General features: G+C 42.4%; 1 protein-coding gene across 1 annotated transcript; it reads right to left on the reverse strand.

Moving 5' to 3' along the window:
* Positions 1-5,340: 5,340 nt before the first annotated feature.
* On the reverse strand, positions 5,341-17,337 carry LOC139408720 (methionine aminopeptidase 2-like). The gene is made up of 11 exons (XM_071152964.1): positions 16,850-17,337; positions 16,003-16,122; positions 15,545-15,607; positions 13,466-13,568; positions 12,752-12,913; positions 11,564-11,745; positions 10,656-10,750; positions 10,205-10,301; positions 9,863-9,966; positions 8,182-8,297; positions 5,341-6,285 (listed from the first exon to the last, which is right to left on the reverse strand). Exons 1-11 carry the CDS (start codon positions 17,001-17,003, stop codon positions 6,033-6,035), a joined length of 1,449 nt encoding a protein of 482 aa, XP_071009065.1. The 5' UTR covers positions 17,004-17,337; the 3' UTR covers positions 5,341-6,032.
* Positions 17,338-17,709: the final 372 nt, after the last annotated feature.

Genomic DNA, 17,709 nt, shown 5'->3' on the forward strand with positions numbered 1-17,709 from the left:
TCCAGAGGCAGTTTGAAACTGCCTCTGTGTATGTGTATGTATTGTATATGTATGTACTGTATGTATGTGTGTGTGTATATATATATATATATAAACTCAGCAAAAAAAGAAACGTTCTCTCACTGTCAACTGCATTTATTTTCAGCACAATTAACATGTGTAAATATTTGTATGAACATAACAAGATTCAACAACTGAGACATAAACTGAACAAGTTCCACAGACATGTGAGAGGACGGGGGTCAAAATCAAAAGTAACAGTCAGTATCTGGTGTGGCCACCAGCTGCATTAAGTACTGCAGTGCATCTCCTCTTCACTGCACCAAAATTGCCAGTTCTTGCTGTGAGATGTTACCTCACTCTTCCACCAAGGCACCTGCAAGTTCCCGGACATTTCTGGGGGGAATGTCCCTAGCCCTCACCCTCCGATCCAGCAGGTCCCAGACGTGCTCAATGGGATTGAGATCTGGGCTCTTCGCTGGCCATGGCAGAACACTGTCTTGCAGGAAATCACGCACAGAACGAGCAGTATGGCTGGTGGCATTGTCATGCTGGAGGGTCATGTCAGAATGAGCCTGCAGGAAGGGTACCACATGAGGGAGGAGGATGTCTTCCCTGTAACGCACAGTGATGAGATTGCCTGCAATGACAACAAGCTCAGTCCGATGATGCTGTAACACACCGCCCCAGACCATGACGGACCCTCCACCTCCAAATCGATCCCGCTCCAGAGTACAGGCCTCAGTGTGACGCTCATTCCTTCGACGATAAATGCGAATCCGACCATCACCCTTGGTGAGACAAAACCGTGACTCGTCAATGAAGAGCACTTTTTCCAGGCCTGTCTGGTCTAGCAACGGTGGGTTTGTGCCCATAGGTGATGTCTGGTGAGGACCTGCCTTACAATATGCCTACAAGACCTCAGTCCAGCCTCTCTCAGCCTATTGCGGACTGTCTGAGCACTGATGGAGGGATTGTGCGTTCCTGGTGTAACTCGGGCAGTTGTGGTTGCCATCCTGTACCTGTCCCGCAGGTGTGATGTTCAGATGTACCAATCCTGTACAGGTGTTGTTACACATAATCTGCCACTGCAAGGACGATCAGCTGTCCGTCCTGTCTCCCTGTAGCGCTGTCTTAGGCGTCTCACAGTATGGACATTGCAATTTATTGCCCTGGCCACATCTGAAGTCCTCATGCCTCCTTGCAGCATGCCTAAGGCACATTCACACAGATGAGCAGGGACCCTGGGCATCTTTCTTTTGGTGATTTTCAGAGTCAGTAGGAAGACCTCTTTAGTGTCCTAAGTTTTCATAACTGTCTGTAAGCTGTTAGTGTCTTAATGACCGTTCCACAGGTGCATGTTCATGAATTGTTTATGGCTCATTGAACAGACAGTGTTTAAACCCTTTACAATGAAGATCTGTGAAGTTATTTGGATTATCTTTGTGAGACAGGGTCCTGAAAAAGGGACGTTTCTTTTATATATATGGACACACCTACTCATTCAGGAGTTTTTATTTATTTTTACTATTTTCTACATTGTAGAATAATATTGAAGATGTCAAAACTATGAAATAACATATGGAATCATGTAGTAACCAGAAAAGTGTTAAACAAATCAAAACATATTTTAGATTCTTTGAAGTAGCCCCCCTTTGCCTTGACAGCTCTGCACACTCTTGCCATTCTCTCAACAAGCTTCAACTAGAATGCAACAGTTTTGAAGGATATGCTCTGCACTTGTTGGCTGCTTTGTTGCTTTGTTGCTCTGCTTTGTTGGCTCCTTTTCCTTCGCTCTGCGGTCCAACTCATCCCAAACCATCTCAATTGGGTTGATTGGGTCGGGTGATTGTGGAGGCCAGGTCATCTGATGCAGCACTCTATCACTCTCATTCTTGGTAAAATAGCCCTTACACAGCCTGGAGGTGTGTTGGGTCATTGTCCTGTTGAAAAACAAATGAGTCCCGCTAAGCGCAAACCAGATAGCAGGGCGTATCGCTGCAGAATGCTGTGGTAGCCATGCTGGTTAAGTGTGCCTTAAATTCTAAATAAATGACTAACAGTCACAATCAAAGCACCCCCATATCATCACACCTCCTCCTCCATGCTTCATGGTGGGAAACACACATGCGGAGATCATTCGTTCACCTACTTTGTGTCTGACAAAGACACGGCGGTTGGAAACAAAAATCTCAAATTTGGACTCATCAGACCAAAGGACAGATTTCCACCGATCTAATGTCCATTGCTCGTGTTTCTTGGCCCAAACAAATCTCTTCTTCTTATTGCTGTCCTTTAGTAGTGGTTTCTTTCCAGCAATTCGACCATGAAGGCCTGATTCACGCAGTCTCCTCTCAACAGTTGATGTTGAGATGTGTCTTACTTGAACTCTGTGAAGCATTTATTTTGGCTACCATTTCGGAGGCTCGTAACTCTCATGAACTTATCCTCTGCAGCATAGGTAACTCAGTGTCTTCCTTTCCTGTGGCGGTCCTCATGAGAGCCAGTTTCATCATAACACTTGATGGTTTTTGCGACTACAATTGAAGAAACTTTCAAAGTTCTTGAAATTTTCCGTATTGACTGACCTTCATGTCTTGAATAAATGATGGACAGTCATTTCTCTTTGCTTATTTGCGCTGTTCTTGCCATAATATGGACTTGGTCTTTTACCAAATAGGTCTATCTTCTGTATACTACCCCTACCTTGTCACTACACAACTGATTGGCTCAAATGCATTAAGGAAAGAAATTCCACAAATTAACTTTTAACAAGGAACACCTGTTAATTGAAATGTATTCCAGGTGACTACCTCATGAAGCTGGTTGAGAGAGTGTGCAAAGCTGTCATAAAGGCCAAGGGTGGCTTCTTTGAAGAATCTCAAATATATTTTGATTAGGCTAACACTTTTGTGGTTATTACATTATTCCATATGTGTTATTTCATAGTTTTGATGTCTTCACTATCATTCTACAATGTAGAAAATACTAGAAATAAAGAAAAACCCTTGAATGAAAAGGTGTGTCCAAACCTTTGAGTGGTACTGTGTATACAGTTGAAGTCGGAAGTTTACATACACTTAGGTTGGAGTCATTCAAACTCATTTTTCAACCACTCCATACATTTCTTCTTAACAAACAATTCCAGTGGGCCAGAAGTTTACATACACTAAGTTGACTGTGCCTTTAAACAGCTAGTAAAATTCTAGAAAATGATGTCATGGCTTTAGAAGCTTCTGATAGACTAATTGACATAATTTGAGTCAATTGGAGGTGGACCTGTGGATGTATTTCAAGGCCGACCTGCAAACTCAGTGCCTCTTTGCTTGACATCATGGGAAAATCAAAAGAAATCAGCTAAAAAAAATGGTAGACCTCCACAAGTCTGGTTTATTCTTGGGGGATGCTTGCAAGCCAAGGAACACCATCCCAACCATTACGCACGGGGATGGCAGCATCATGTTGTGGGGGTGCTTTGCTGCAGGAGGGACTGGTGCACTTCACAAAATAGATGGCAACATGAGGCAGGAAAATTATGTGGATATATTGAAGCAACATCTCAAGACATCAGTAAAGAAAGTCAAAGCTTGGTCGCAAATGGGTCTTCCAAATGGACAATGACCCCAAGCATACTTCCAAAGTTGTGGCAAAATGGCATAAGGACAACAAAGTCAGGTACTGGAGTGGCCATTACAAAGCCCTGATCTCAATGCTATAGAACATTTGTGGGCAGACCTGAAAAAGCATGTGCGAGCAAGGAGGCCTACAAACCTGACTCAGTTACACCAGCTCTGTCAGGTGGAATGGGCCAAAGTTCACCCAACTTATTGTGGGAAGCTTGTGGAAGGCCACCCAAAACGTTTGACCCAAGTTAAACAATTGAAATGCAATGCTACCAAATACTAATTGAGTGTATGTAAACTTCTGACCCACTGGGAATGTGATGAAAGAAATAAAGGCTGAAATAAATAATTCTCTCTACTATTATTCTGACATTTCACATTCTTAAAATATAGTGGTGATCCTAACTGACCTAAGAGAGGGAACTGAGTTTAAATGTAAAATCTCGGTAACCGAGTTCCGACTGGAACTTAGTAGGCCCAAACAGGTAGAAGAGAGAGAACAGAAGAGAGAATAAGAAAAAACATTAAAGGGATAAATTGGCTAATCTCTTCAGTTCCCTGAGCTCTCCCTCTTGCCTGTGTGTGTGTGCTCCCCCAGTCCCCTGTCTGCCTGACAGAGGGAACACACATCCAGCGCTAAATCTGCCCTCTGGACTGGACTCTAGAGCGCCAAACTTACAAACACGCTCCCAGTTTAGAAATGAACTGACTCCACTCATGTCCTCTATCAACCATTGCATCTGATGGATCTTTGTCAGGTTCAATATCGAAATATGACATAACGAGGGACACTTACTTTCATGGTGGTCTATCTCCATAAGGCCCACTTTATTTCTTTCAGGGATGTAGTGGTAGATAACTGGTGGGTAAACACAGTGCCTAAAAATAGGGGTAAACCCTAATTCAATACTTCAATAATACTATTTTATTGGGTGCAATTGTGGCCGAATCATATGGTTCATTGCAGAAGAAGGACTGTTGGAAGATGACCATGTACTCAGCATTTGAACGGTGCACTGAGTTTACCTGAGTTTTACCCTCCAGCTCTCAACACCGATTCCACTCCATACCAGGTTGTTGTGGGAGACTTAAGTTCACTTACAGAAACTGACCCCCATGTGATTCTCTCATTAGTAAACAACCCAACAACCCCTTATTGATCTCCAAATAAACAATGAGCCACTTAAAGTAAGGGATGAATTGACGTGACTGTGCGTCTGATCTAGATAGTATTAGATCTAGATAGATACAATGCCATAGTATTTGACACAGACAACAGGCATAAGGAGTCCTGTGTTGCTGCCTCGAAGGAGTAAGCTAGGTCTGTAGCTGCTGACCTGGTCTGACTGGAATTTGCATGCTGTTAACAGTGCACAGGTAGCCCAATGGGATCCAATGGTTATGAATGCCATTATCATAGCATGAGTTTTCTCCACATACTTTCTGGCGTACTACTGTATATGCATTAAGTTTCATAGTGAGTAAAAAGTCTTGTCTCATTGAAGCGCAATTGTGTAACGGGAAATTCTGTTAGTTCTCTCGCCTGTGAGCCCGAATGGAGAGTACATGTAAGAATATCGCCCTCCTTTGGTTCAAAATGAGGATACAATATTTCTATGACACAATGTGAACCATTTGAAACTCTTCTCTTCCACTGAATACAGTGGCTGTCTGATGACGCAGTCAAATGTGAAGACCATAGAAACAAAGACCGATATAAGATTTGTAACAATTACAATTTATTTATAAAAAAAAAAAATGGCCTCAAAATAAAAATACAGCAGATAAACAAAATATAGAAATATAAATACTTTCATAGCAGGTATATATATTTTCCTCAGGTTCTTTCCAAGGCATTGAAGCTTTGCACTATTAAGTAATATATTGAGGTGTCCACCCAAAACAGAGGGAGCAATTTTGCATATTTCATTTTATTCTAAATAAGCAATATAGCAATCAAGTAAGTATGATAAAGAAAATGTCAAGATTATATTTCTTGCTTTTTATATGCCCTTATTTATTGGCTTGATCCTTTGAAATAATACATGTCATAAGTAAGCTACTTCCTTGACACCAGTCTCATGCTCTTGCTAAAACTCTTGAAGCTACTGAAGGTTTGGATTTAGGCAACTTAAAATTACGTCACAACAACGTTGAATAAATGTCTAGTGAGGATTCCTGTCTGTGTTTTACTGGGTTGTGTTCATTAGGCACCAAACGGAAGAAGAAGAAAAAACAACACAGAGGGACTAACTGGACTTGTCCAATAAGAAACACTCAATATCATTTTCTGTTGCAAAACATTTACAAAAGTTCTGTGCCCTAATGAACAGGACCCTGATTTATCTTATCTCATTCTTTCTCTTCCCGTTCTCCCTGGTTTGAGGTCAGCCGGCCTACGGAAAATGCTCAGTAGTCATCCCCGCGGCTCACCACTTCCTTACAAGTGGGCCTGAGCAGGATGGTGTGTTCGTACTGAGCGGTGTAGGAGCCCTTTGTGTCGCAGAGCGGCGGGTACGGGTCTATGATACCCAGGTCACACAGGTTCTTCAGGGCCATCAAGTACTTGCTCTCTCCCTGCCGGTCCAACCAGCGGCGGCAGAACGCCAATGTCCCGAAGTTCTCATTGATCACGTTTAGCAGATGCTTGGCCCTGGGAAGTCTTGACGCAGAACAGGGAGAGAGGAGAGGGAACACACAGGAAAGTAGTGACAGTAACCCTTCAGCAGCGCTTGAAGTAGAATGAAAAAGGTGCCAGTACTCATTTTAATTTAGTTTAATAGTACTCATTTTAATTTAATATTCCGGTACTCAAGCAGTAGAAAATGTGAGGCGTGCACCAATGCCCTTCAGTGATAAGTATGTTTTTTTAAATAACAGGTCAATACAGTCCTAACACCCTGACTACATCGGCCACATTGTATGCGTGAGTGTTGCAAAAATGAATGTACACATACATGTTAGTCAATCATTTCATCTACACTACTCGCACATGTCAATGAGCTTATGCTATGACAAATGCTAAAATAGAACTTGGTTCTATTTGAGACCACCCTCAGCGGGAATGATACAAGTCGGAAACATCTGGCTTTTAGGGATACAGTATCTTCAACCTAGCTTTCTTTATCCCTGAAAACTGGATGTGTACCCCGTTCAGGCATTCCTTATTTTGCCTGCTACGTTAGGTTAATTTGAGACGCTTGACACGCTGCAAGTCCTGCCTCTCCCATCTCCTTATTGGTTTTCACGAAGATACAACCTCACTTGTTTGCTTGAAAGACGAACGAGGAGATATTAATCAAAGACAACTAACAACTAACTAGGTTCCTTTTTTTATTGATGAGAAACACACCATTTTTGTATGATCCGGGTCAAAATTCTACAAAGAACCTGATAAAAAGGGGAACATGTGCATGATCAGGTAAAATAACAACCCAATGTTCATCTGCCAGGACAAACTGCTAGCAACAGCTATCCACCTAAATGTCCATGCATGTTTCATGTGTGTTTCGACCTGTCCCCAAGTGAATACAGTTGGTTCACAGTTGGTTTTGGTATTTTAAGCTGAGTGTCAAGATCATGTCTGGTGGGGATAAACAAAATCAACACACGCTCAGGGCCCGGTGTAGTCATAGTGTAAGAATAATTCACAAATCTTGATCGCAATAATGAGTAGTTATTTGGGAAGCGAGATCATTTGTAAAAGCTGTCATTCTGCACATTGTCAATGCCCTTGAGTGCCATGAGTGTCTCTGATGTCTTTAACAGAGTCAAGACCAAATTAAATCTACAGAGTATACAAAACATTAGGAACACCTTCCTAATATTGAGTTGCGCCCCCTTTTGCCCTCAGAACAGCCTCAATTCATCGGGGCATGGACTCTACAATGTGTTGAAAGCGTTCCACAGGGATGCTGGCCCATGTTGACTCCAATGCTTTCTACATTTGTGTCAAGTTGGCTGGATGTCCTTTGGGTGGTGGACCATTCGGTGCGGCAGGGTAGCCTAGTGGTTAGAGCTCCGGACTAGTAACCTGGAAGGTTACAAGTTCAAACCCCCCGAGCTGACAAAGTGCAAATCTGTCGTTCTGCCCCTGAACAGGCAGTTAACCCACTGTTCCTAGGCTGTCATTGAAAATAGGAATTTGTTCTTAACTGACTTGCCTAGTAAAATAAAGGTACATTTAAAAAATTCTTGATACACATGGGAAACTGTTGAGCGCGAAAAACCCAGCAGCGTTGCAGTTCTTAATACTCAAACTGGTGCGCCTGGCACCTACTACCATAACCCGTTCAAAGGTTTTGTCTTGACCATTCACCCTCTGAATGGCAAGATTACACAATCCATGTCTCCTCCCTCATCTACACTGATTGAAGTGGATTTAACAGGTGACATCAATAAGGGATAGCTTTCACCTGGTCAGTCTATGCCTGTGTTCGTAATGTTTTGTACACTCAGTGTAGCATTCCACTTAGCATTGATGTTCCGTATCATCAATCAGCATTAAAATCAGGTGAGGCTCTCACTCAGCGAGCACCGACCGAACCGAGCGACCAACCTTATTGGCACGTGTCCAACATTGAAGTTCTTCATGTAATGTGAGCACTCCATGTCATCGTGAACCGCTCCCCTTCCTGTGCTGCCAAATGTCTCGATTGCGTACACCTCACCTTCCTGTGGAGCATAAGGGTAGAAGAGGACACAGTAAACTCAGCAGATTAGAAACAACTGATTGACCGTAATCCATCTGCAATTTACATAAGACCAAAGTTCTTCAAACTGAAAGCCACTACTGGCAATTGGGAACAGCCACAAGGAAACAGGGAGAGATACCATTGATAACCTTTTTTTTACAAGAATCAACATCATAGATGAGCAAACATTTTTCTCAATGTCATTACAGTTACTCCATCATCTCTTAAAGTGTTCTCACACACACAATCTGGGTGTGATCGATTGAAGAGGTCTTTATCACACACACACACACACACACACACTGCCTCCTCCTTCCCCGCTCAAACACACAGAGCTCATCAGCTCTCTATCAGGTCTTTGTGGTTGTTCAAGGCCCTGTGGTATTAGCTGATAACATTGCGACACCCTCCCTCCCTCTCTGTCTGCTCAGATAATCACTCAAAATGAGAGCAGCCCCGTGGCACGCCCCGCTGACACCAATACACTCCACATAGAGAGACAAGCACACACCACCATGTAAGCAAGCACACCACACACACACACACACACCCTCACACAAAGAGGGTAATGGCCCTAACGCACCAACACTCACTCCGGCTAAAAATATAACCCTCAAACATGCCACATCAGCAACTCATTGCCTCTCTCCCTGGCTTCCGTTGGAAACATCAGCAAAACGCACCACTCAGCAGCTTGCCAATTAAAAAGGTTCAATTCTGTCCAAACTGAGTTAAGCATTGCAGCTGTCTTGGCGGGGGTGGGTGGGGTGGGGGGTGGGGTGGTCCACTAGCCTAGGTTTGTGACCTTAGGCTAGTGAACCTCAACCAACAATGACCACAGGAATACTAGACAGCACACACAGGTCTGGGACCAAGGTACCTTTCCTGGGGCAGGTATCTATGCAGGTATCTAGGCGATATCTTCTCCTTTAGTGAGGTAAATGGTCATTAATTGACTTTGAGTGGTGAAAACGCAATGTGCTTCAAGATGCAATAAGGAGTTTCAACAAGTGGCGCTACTCATTACTTGATGCTTCTGGCTGGTAATGTGATTAAAGGTGTAATTAAAGCCCTGAAGAGGGTGCCTAAGGAGGTGTTGGAGTGTGTGTGTATGTGTGTGTGTGTGAGAGAGAGAGAGATGTGAATCCGAGCTCATCTCGCCACTGTGTTGTAACTCTACATAGTCTAGAGATGTTCTTTCAATAACACTTAATCAAGGGTTTTAATTATATGCTACGTTTTTAAAAGATAGACATTCTGAACTGATCAAACTTGCAAGAGAGGAGATGTGTACCTTGAGTTTGTTGTTGCAAACATGGCAGGGAAAAAACAAGAAGTTTTACTAAATTGTACCCGAAGTAACATCTCAAAAAACCTTCTGTTCAAATGAATAACATCCAGTCCCTATTTAACATCCAGTCCCTATTACATTTGGTGGCAGTAGTGGAATTTGAACCCACGCCTCTGAAAAGACTGTTTGATTAAATTGTACTGAAGTATCTGAAAAACCTTCAGTACAAATGAGCATAAGAGGATTAAGGTTACCTCCATCCTGGTAGCTTCTCCTCCCTTGACGATGGGAACAGTCTTGCCTGCGTGTATCCTGTACTGTCCGATGGAGTGGCCATTGAGGTTCCTGATTGGCTTTACTACATAGGGCAAAAAATATATATAGAAAGATTTTTTTAAAGCAATCATATATATGTATTAATATACCTGCAGTATTTCTATAGTTGTCATATGTATATATCTTTATATATAAATATATCTTTATATATCTGTCATTGTAATTTCCCAAATCAAACCAGCAAACAAAAAGAGGCAAAGAGTTTCCTATATAAACAAACCAACAAACAGAGAGACAGACAAACAGAAGGAGCCTGATACCTTGGTATGTTTTCCCATCTATCTCCACCTCATAAGACTCCATGACCTCCTGGATGGTTTCACCCACGTCACATAGACGCACATCTATCCCTGCACACTGGGAAAATGCTTTAAACTTAAACGAGCACTCTCCACAGGGATCACAAATGGACAAGAGTTGACACGTACACAAGCATTCATCAACCATCTCCACAGAGCTTATTATCAGACGAGTGATGAGTGAGAGTTACATCGCACATCCTCTTATGCTAGCTAGTATCCAAGATATGGTCATTTAGCAGAAGCTTTTATCCATGCGGCGTACAGACATGTCGACATTAACGGTGACAGAATACAGTATATTCAGTATTTGTGGCCCATGTGGGAATCAAACCCACATAGTGTTGCCAGCATCATGCTCTAACCCACTGAGCCATTGGAACCAAAGTCATGGATGAATGGGCTGAGTTACCTTGATGCCTGTGTTGGTAGCATCTCTCACAGCCTCCAGTAGTCTGTCATACTTTGGGTTGAAGGTCACGGTAAAGGCACAGTCAATGATTCGACCTAAAACACCAACAACATGAACATAAAGGACATGAGGAGGTAATGCTTTTTCTGACGGCTTGTTTCAGCTGGTATTCTGATATTCAAGGAGTGTAATTACTAGCTCATTATCATGCAACTACAGTACCATTTGACCATTTTATACTTAAACAAGTGTATCAGGTAAGGCAAGGTAGACAGTAAAAGAGGGATCCTCAATCCTGCTTTTGGAGAGACTGCAGTACTCCAGGTTTATGTACCAGCTCAGCAGTGGAACGAACACCCGATTCAGCTAATCAAGGTGTTGATTAGTTGAATCAGATGTGATGGGATTCAATTGCTGGAACAAAAACCTGCAGTATTGCGGATGGACTATTATTGCTTTAAAATGCAAGTGCAACCAGATACATACATTAGGCCGGGTATCTGTAAAGCACTTTGTGACAACTGCTGATGCAATTTTACCTCAACTCACCGGTGCCCCCGCACACGGACTCTGTATCGTTACCCCTTGTATATAGCCTTGCTTGTTGTTTTACTGCTGCAGTTTAATTATTTGTCACTTTCATTTTCTATTTTCAACTTTTTACACTTATTTTTTCTTTTTTTCTTAGCATTTCACCTAAATGTTGTATTTGGCACATGTGAAAAATAACATTTGATTTGAAACAAGCTTTCTAAAAACATTTTATTGAGAGATTGACAGAACTCAGTGCTGGCCATTTATGTGTGTGACAAAGTTTATTTATATAAATAAATGTGATTGATTGATTGAAGTAACACAAATCAAAACTACAGACTGAACAGAAACTGAGTGTCAGCGTGTTAACTGACCGTTGATGTGCGTGCCAAAGTCTATCTTGCAGACGTCGTCATACTGCAGTACTGTGGGGTCTCCAGCGTTGGGTGTGTAGTGGGCAGCAACGTGGTTGATGGAGCAGCCAGTGGGGAATGCCAGGCCAGCCTTCAGACCATTCTCCTTGATTAGCCTCCTACTACAACCCTCCAACCGCTCACTGTTGACACAAGAGGTCAGGTTTAACATTCAGGATATGTTCACTTCAGCAACATACAGGTGACTGCCACAACAAAGGAAACACCTAACATAAAGTGTTAGGCCACCACGAGCCAGAACAACTTCAAAGCACTTTGCCATATATTCTACAAGTGTCGACACCACTGTTCCACGAGCAATTCCATCATTTCGTGTTTTGGTGATGGTGGTGGAAAATTGTCTCAGGCACCACTCCATAATCTCTCATAAGTGTTCAATTGGGTTACGATCTGGTGACTGAGATGGCCATGGCATATGGTTTACATAGTATTCATGCTCATCAAACAATAAAGTGACCACTAGTGCCCTGTGGATGGAAGAATTGTTATCCTATGGGGGCATAGCCATGGTAGGCAAAATAATGACCTGCCCTACATTTTTATACATGACCCTAAGCATGGTAGAACGTTAATTGCTTAATTAGCTCAGGAACCACACCTGTGTGGAATCACCTGCTTTCAATGTAATTTGTATCCCTCATTTCCTCAAGTGTTTCCATTATTTTGTATTTTTTTAGGTTAACCGTACAATTGAATAAAGTCTCACTTATAGAGCAGTCCGCCAACCGCTCACTGACAGACAGGGACCACGGCAGACATGGACAGGTGTCACATTCAGGATATTTTCACTTTCACAGCAACACAGGTTAACCATGCAGGTTAATAAAGTCTCACTCAATGATCTTCAATTTTGCCCCTGTTGCGCTCCAGAACCAGCTCAGCAGTGAAACACCTGATTTAGCTAATCAAGGTGTTAAAGATCCGTTGATGAACGAAATCAGGTGTTTCACTGCTGATCTAGGACAGAAAACCTACAGTTACGGCGACTCTCCAGGTGCAGGACTGAGAATCACTCAAGAATCTCAAATGCATCAATAAACAATATGACTGAAGTGAACAACAGGCAAGTAGTATAACATGACAGTTTGTAAAGTACCAAGGCCTATATGATTTGTGAATGAACCTCACCAGATGTCAATCATGGTCATCCCAGGTTTGATCCAGGTATTGACGTAGTTTCGGACCTGTCTGTGGGCCTCGGCAGCCTGACGGAAGTCATTCCACATCTCCTCGTTAGCCTTGTCTAGGACCCTCTTCTCCTCATGGGTGGTCCTCCACGCTGCACTGCGCCTGGTGGTGAGGAACACACACTCCATGTGTGTTTTCGTATGTGTGTGTGTGTGCGTGTGTGTGTGAGCACACGCCGGTGTCACATGGAGTCACACGGAGACATACACACACACAGACATGTATGTACAGTCACAAATGCACACACACACACACACACACACACACTTTCTGTACACACACCCCACAGACAGCACATTCTTTATCATCTCATTATGCAAATGTTTTCTAATGGGATTATGATGTCAAACAAAACGTTCAGGAAATGTTGCAGCATACACTGCAGTTTATAATGCAGGTATAGATGAACATACCGGTAGTGTGTGTACATTTTAATGCAGTGTATGCAGCTATAGATGAGTTTGTGTCTAATTCGTTATTATATTTAACCTTGATCAAACCAATAAAGTGGATAAAGACAGAATTGAGGCACATCCAATATTTGTATTAGGTATCAGAGTATGAAGTATGATGGACTGTAAACCACAGAGGCCTCGATAGGATCTATGACCACCGCACTGCATAAAGCTAATGCACTTGGTAGAGGTGACATACCCGTCTTTAGATGGGGGATATTCACACTCCTCTCCTTTTGGGAAGTCTCCACTGGGATACAGCTCACAAATAGGGATGGAGGGAGGGTCAGTCTGTCCCTTCACTGTGGCCCAGATAGGAGAGGGAAGGAGGGAGGGGAGGACGAGAAGAGAGGAGGACAGGGGAAGAGTAGTAGAGAGAGGTTAGCCTCTGCAGATGTCCAACCCATTGTTGCTATTAGCAACACATGGTAACATATTGTCACAGCACATGCTACAGCAGGGTTCCCCAATAAGTGGCCCGCAGGTGATTCTTTGCCCCCCCCCCCCAAGTTTTCTGAGCAAAAGAATAAATACAAATAATAATGTTTAATCACCAGAAAATGAGCTCACCAGAAAATGAGCTCAAAGTGATTTTAATTTCAGGGAATCTGTTCCCCAATATGTCAACGCATAAATAGAGAGGCATACAGTTAAAGTCGGAAGTTTACATACACCTTAGCCAAATACATTTAAACTCAGCTTTTCACAATTCCTGACATTTAATAAAAGTAAGAATTCCCTGTCTTAGGTCAGTTAGGATCACCACTTTATTTTAAGAATGTGAAATGTCAGAATAATAGTAGAGAGAATTATTTATTTCAGCTTTTATCACATTCCCAGTGGGTCAGAAGTTTACATACACTCAATTATTATTTACTTCACGGTTGGGATGGTGTTCTTCAGCTTGCAAGCCTCCCCCTTTTTCCTCCAAACATAACGATGGTCATTATGGCCAAACAGTTATATTTTTGTTTCATCAGACCAGAAGACATTTCACCAAAAAGTACAATCTTTGTCCCCATGTGCAGTTGCAAACCATAGTCTGGCTTTTTTATGGCAGTTTTGGAGCAGTGGCTTCTTCCTTGCTGAGCAGCCTTTCAGGTTATGTCGATATAGGACTCATTTTACTGTGGCTATAGATACTTTTGTACCTGTTTCCTCCAGCATCTTCCCAAGGTCCTTTGCTGTTGTTCTGGGATTGATTTACACTTTTCACACCAAAGTACGTTCATCTCTAGGAGACAGAATGCATCTCCTTCCTGAGCGGTATGACGGCTGCGTGGTCCCATGGTGTTTATACTTGCGTACTATTGTTTGTACTGATGAACATGGTACCTTCAGGCGTTTGGATATTGCTCCCAAGGATGAACCAGACTTGTGGAGGTCTACAATTTTTTTCTGAGGTCTTGGCTGATTTCTTTTGATTTTCCCATGATGTCAAGCAAAGAGGCACTGAGTTTGAAGATAGGCCTTGAAATACATCCACAGGTACTCCTCCAATTGACTCAAATGATGTCAATTAGCCTATCAAAAGCTTCTAAAGCCATGACATCATTTTCTGGAATTTTCCAAGCTGTTTAGAGGCACAGTCAACTTAGTGTATGTAAACTTCTGACCCACTGGAATTGTGATACAGTGAATTATAAGTGAAATAATCTGTCTGTAAACAATTGTTGGAAAAATTACTTGTGTCATGCACAAAGTAGATGTCCTACCCGACTTGCCAAAACTGTAGTTTGTTAACAAAAAAATTGTGGAGTGGTTGAAAAACAAGTTTTAATGACTCCAACCTAAGTGTATGTAAACTTCCGACTTCAACTGTATCTGATCGTATCCCAATGTAATGCAGAATTGAAATGATTCTGTTTATGTCAAATATTATGTCTGTTTGGGATTCTTGAGGCCAATTTGCAATGTACAAATTATTTAGAACTATGTTCCGGCCCCCTGGCCATCAGCTGAAGGAAAAATCATCCTATGGCTGAATGTAATTAGGGATCCCTGTTATACAAGCAGTATGACAGTATATGCTTACAAGGTAGCTAGCTACCTAACGTATAATGTCATGTGTATAACATTACAGGTGTACAAACAGTGTTCTAGAGGCAATCTCTTCTCAAGAAACAAACCTCCTCGGGTCAAACAAATGCCAATATGTTTTTTTTATGCCATCTGTGAGCCATCAAAGGTTGTCTGTGTATCCACTGATGTAACAGAAGGAACTCAAACCATGCAGCGGAGTAAAAAATGCCAACGTCAATGGCAAGAACAAACTCACCTCCTTTCTTCTTCTTCTTCTTCTTCTTCTTTTTCCCTGCTGAGTTCTCAACATCTTCTCCATCTGTTGAAAACACATGACTTATTCTCTTAGCAAACATGACGTGTTCAGTCACAATTCACAGTGCCTGCAGTTAACACTTAAGAAGTTACATTAATGCACCACCACAGCAGAAGCAAACTCATGTCACGTCAAATTCTGAGTTTGTAGGATTAAAGGAGCAAATCGGGCCTTCAAGATCCGTATGAGAATAATAACGACAATGATGATGGTGATAATGACGTTAAAGAGGACTTGAGAAGTGGTTCAGTCACAATACCCAGTGCAGTTCTTGCAGTTGATGTAGTTTGTTAATGCACCACACTAAATGACACCAAGCCCGTGTCACATGTTGAGTTTGAGTATGAGAATGATGATAGTGAATGATGATGATGAAGTTGAAGTCAAAGAGTCGTTACCATCCACTCCATCGTCCTCCTTCTCTTTGTCCTCCAGCAGAGCTTGCTGCTCCAACTGTTTCGTCACATCACCAACACCTCCTCCGGTATCTCCATCCCCCTCAGCCTCATTTGTCCCTGCTGCAAAGTCATACACACATACACACATGTGCGCGCACACACACACTCAGTGAGTAAATTGTTCATGGTTCTGAGTCATTTTGAGAAAGTGCATAGACTGTGATCAGAACTTGGCAGGAGCCATGCATAATTTCAATCTATACCTTAGGAATCAATATCCCAAGGGCATATGTAGGTACCTTGCAGGATTATGCCATGCCATTTAGCCCTTCTGAAACGGGACTTCTTCTAGTCTATAGAGAAATAGTTCAACGTGCTCCAGAAAATAAGATCAAGTCCACATGTGTTTTGACAAGATAAGATAGCCTTTGCTTGTCACATAGTTTTGTCAGCAATTAATGTAATGCTAGAGCATGCTTTATTTTTTTTAGCCCTAGTGGAGCTCAAGGCAAGTGCTGAAAAGTCCTGGAATATCACGGTCATGCACAGACAATTGATCTGGTATCTGCCTATTACTGTTGAAAGCAACATCCTTCAATATTCGAATTGGACAACACTCCATCAAACCAATAGAAGAAGAGACATGTCAAGCCTCGAGAGAGGCATTGCCCAGTTTCCAGATGTGCATCTGCCAGTTTGCCCTCATAACGGGACAGGGACCAGGTTTTCCCTCACAGGTACGGGACAACTGTGACTTTACTGCTTTTTTACGCTATGGCACAAATGGGAGCCCTCAATAATTGGCTATTTTCAAAACGGCATTTATCCACAATGTCATGCGTCTTACCTGGAGCAGCAGTCTTATTCTTTTTCTTTTTTCTTCTCTTTTTCTTCCCTGATTCCGAGGGCTCCTCGTACTCTTTCTCATCGTTCTCGCCGGCGTCCCCATTGAGAACTTCGGGCGCCTCCAGTTCAGACTGCATTGTCTCGAGCTCCGCCATGATCAGCGGCAGGAATGAAGTGACGCATGAACTGCTGGGAGCCTCCAGTGGACATATTCTGAAACAGTCATCAGCTGCAGCCTGTGGCTGGCTGTGCTCAAGGGATAGCCTGCCTGCCTGCCTGCCCCGGTAGAGGCAGCTGAGCCATTAATGATTCAGACTTCCCAAACCGCATTTATATACTAGCCTACACTCTTTCCTTGTCACTAAGATAGGACGTGTTTAGTTTTCTCTTTTGAGGTCAAGAAGTAGGCACTTTGTGCAACTTCTTGACCTCAAAAGAGAAAACTAAACACGTCCGATCTTAATGACAAGAAAGGAGTGTAGGCTAGTGCATAAATGCTGTTTGGAGAGTCTGAGTTTGCGATTCTGTATTAACTTTGTTGACCCATTTCAAGATATAGTATGAAATGGAATATGATGTATTATCAAAGTCAAATAGATGATCAAATGTACATACACATTATCACTATGACACTAGTCGTTTAAATGAATAACAAATAAATAATAAAGAGAGCCCTTGATCTAAACTATCATCCAAATATGTGCTAGCGCGTCCATCTCAAGTTGCTGGGCTCTCTCTGTGCACTGGGGGACAGGGACCACTTTGTTTCGCATAACTTGTGTTTGCAAGTTATCACGTGCTCGAGCCACATTCTACTTGTAGAAGAGGAGTGATCCGGTGGTTTGTAATTGTCGATGTTGT

Source organism: Oncorhynchus clarkii, chromosome 1, assembly GCF_045791955.1.
Source record: "Oncorhynchus clarkii lewisi isolate Uvic-CL-2024 chromosome 1, UVic_Ocla_1.0, whole genome shotgun sequence".
NCBI lineage: Eukaryota > Metazoa > Chordata > Actinopteri > Salmoniformes > Salmonidae > Oncorhynchus > Oncorhynchus clarkii.

Excerpts from the sequence above, each read along its gene's own strand:
- LOC139408720 (XM_071152964.1), bottom strand. The coding sequence starts at position 17,003 with ATGGCGGAGCTCGAGACAATGCAGTCTGAACTGGAGGCGCCCGAAGTT. Across the intron at positions 16,123-16,849 it reads GAATAAGACTGCTGCTCCAG|CAGGGACAAATGAGGCTGAG; the intron begins GTAAGACGCATG and ends ATGACTTTGCAG. Across the intron at positions 12,914-13,465 it reads TATCCCCCATCTAAAGACGG|GCGCAGTGCAGCGTGGAGGA; the intron begins GTATGTCACCTC and ends CCTCACCACCAG.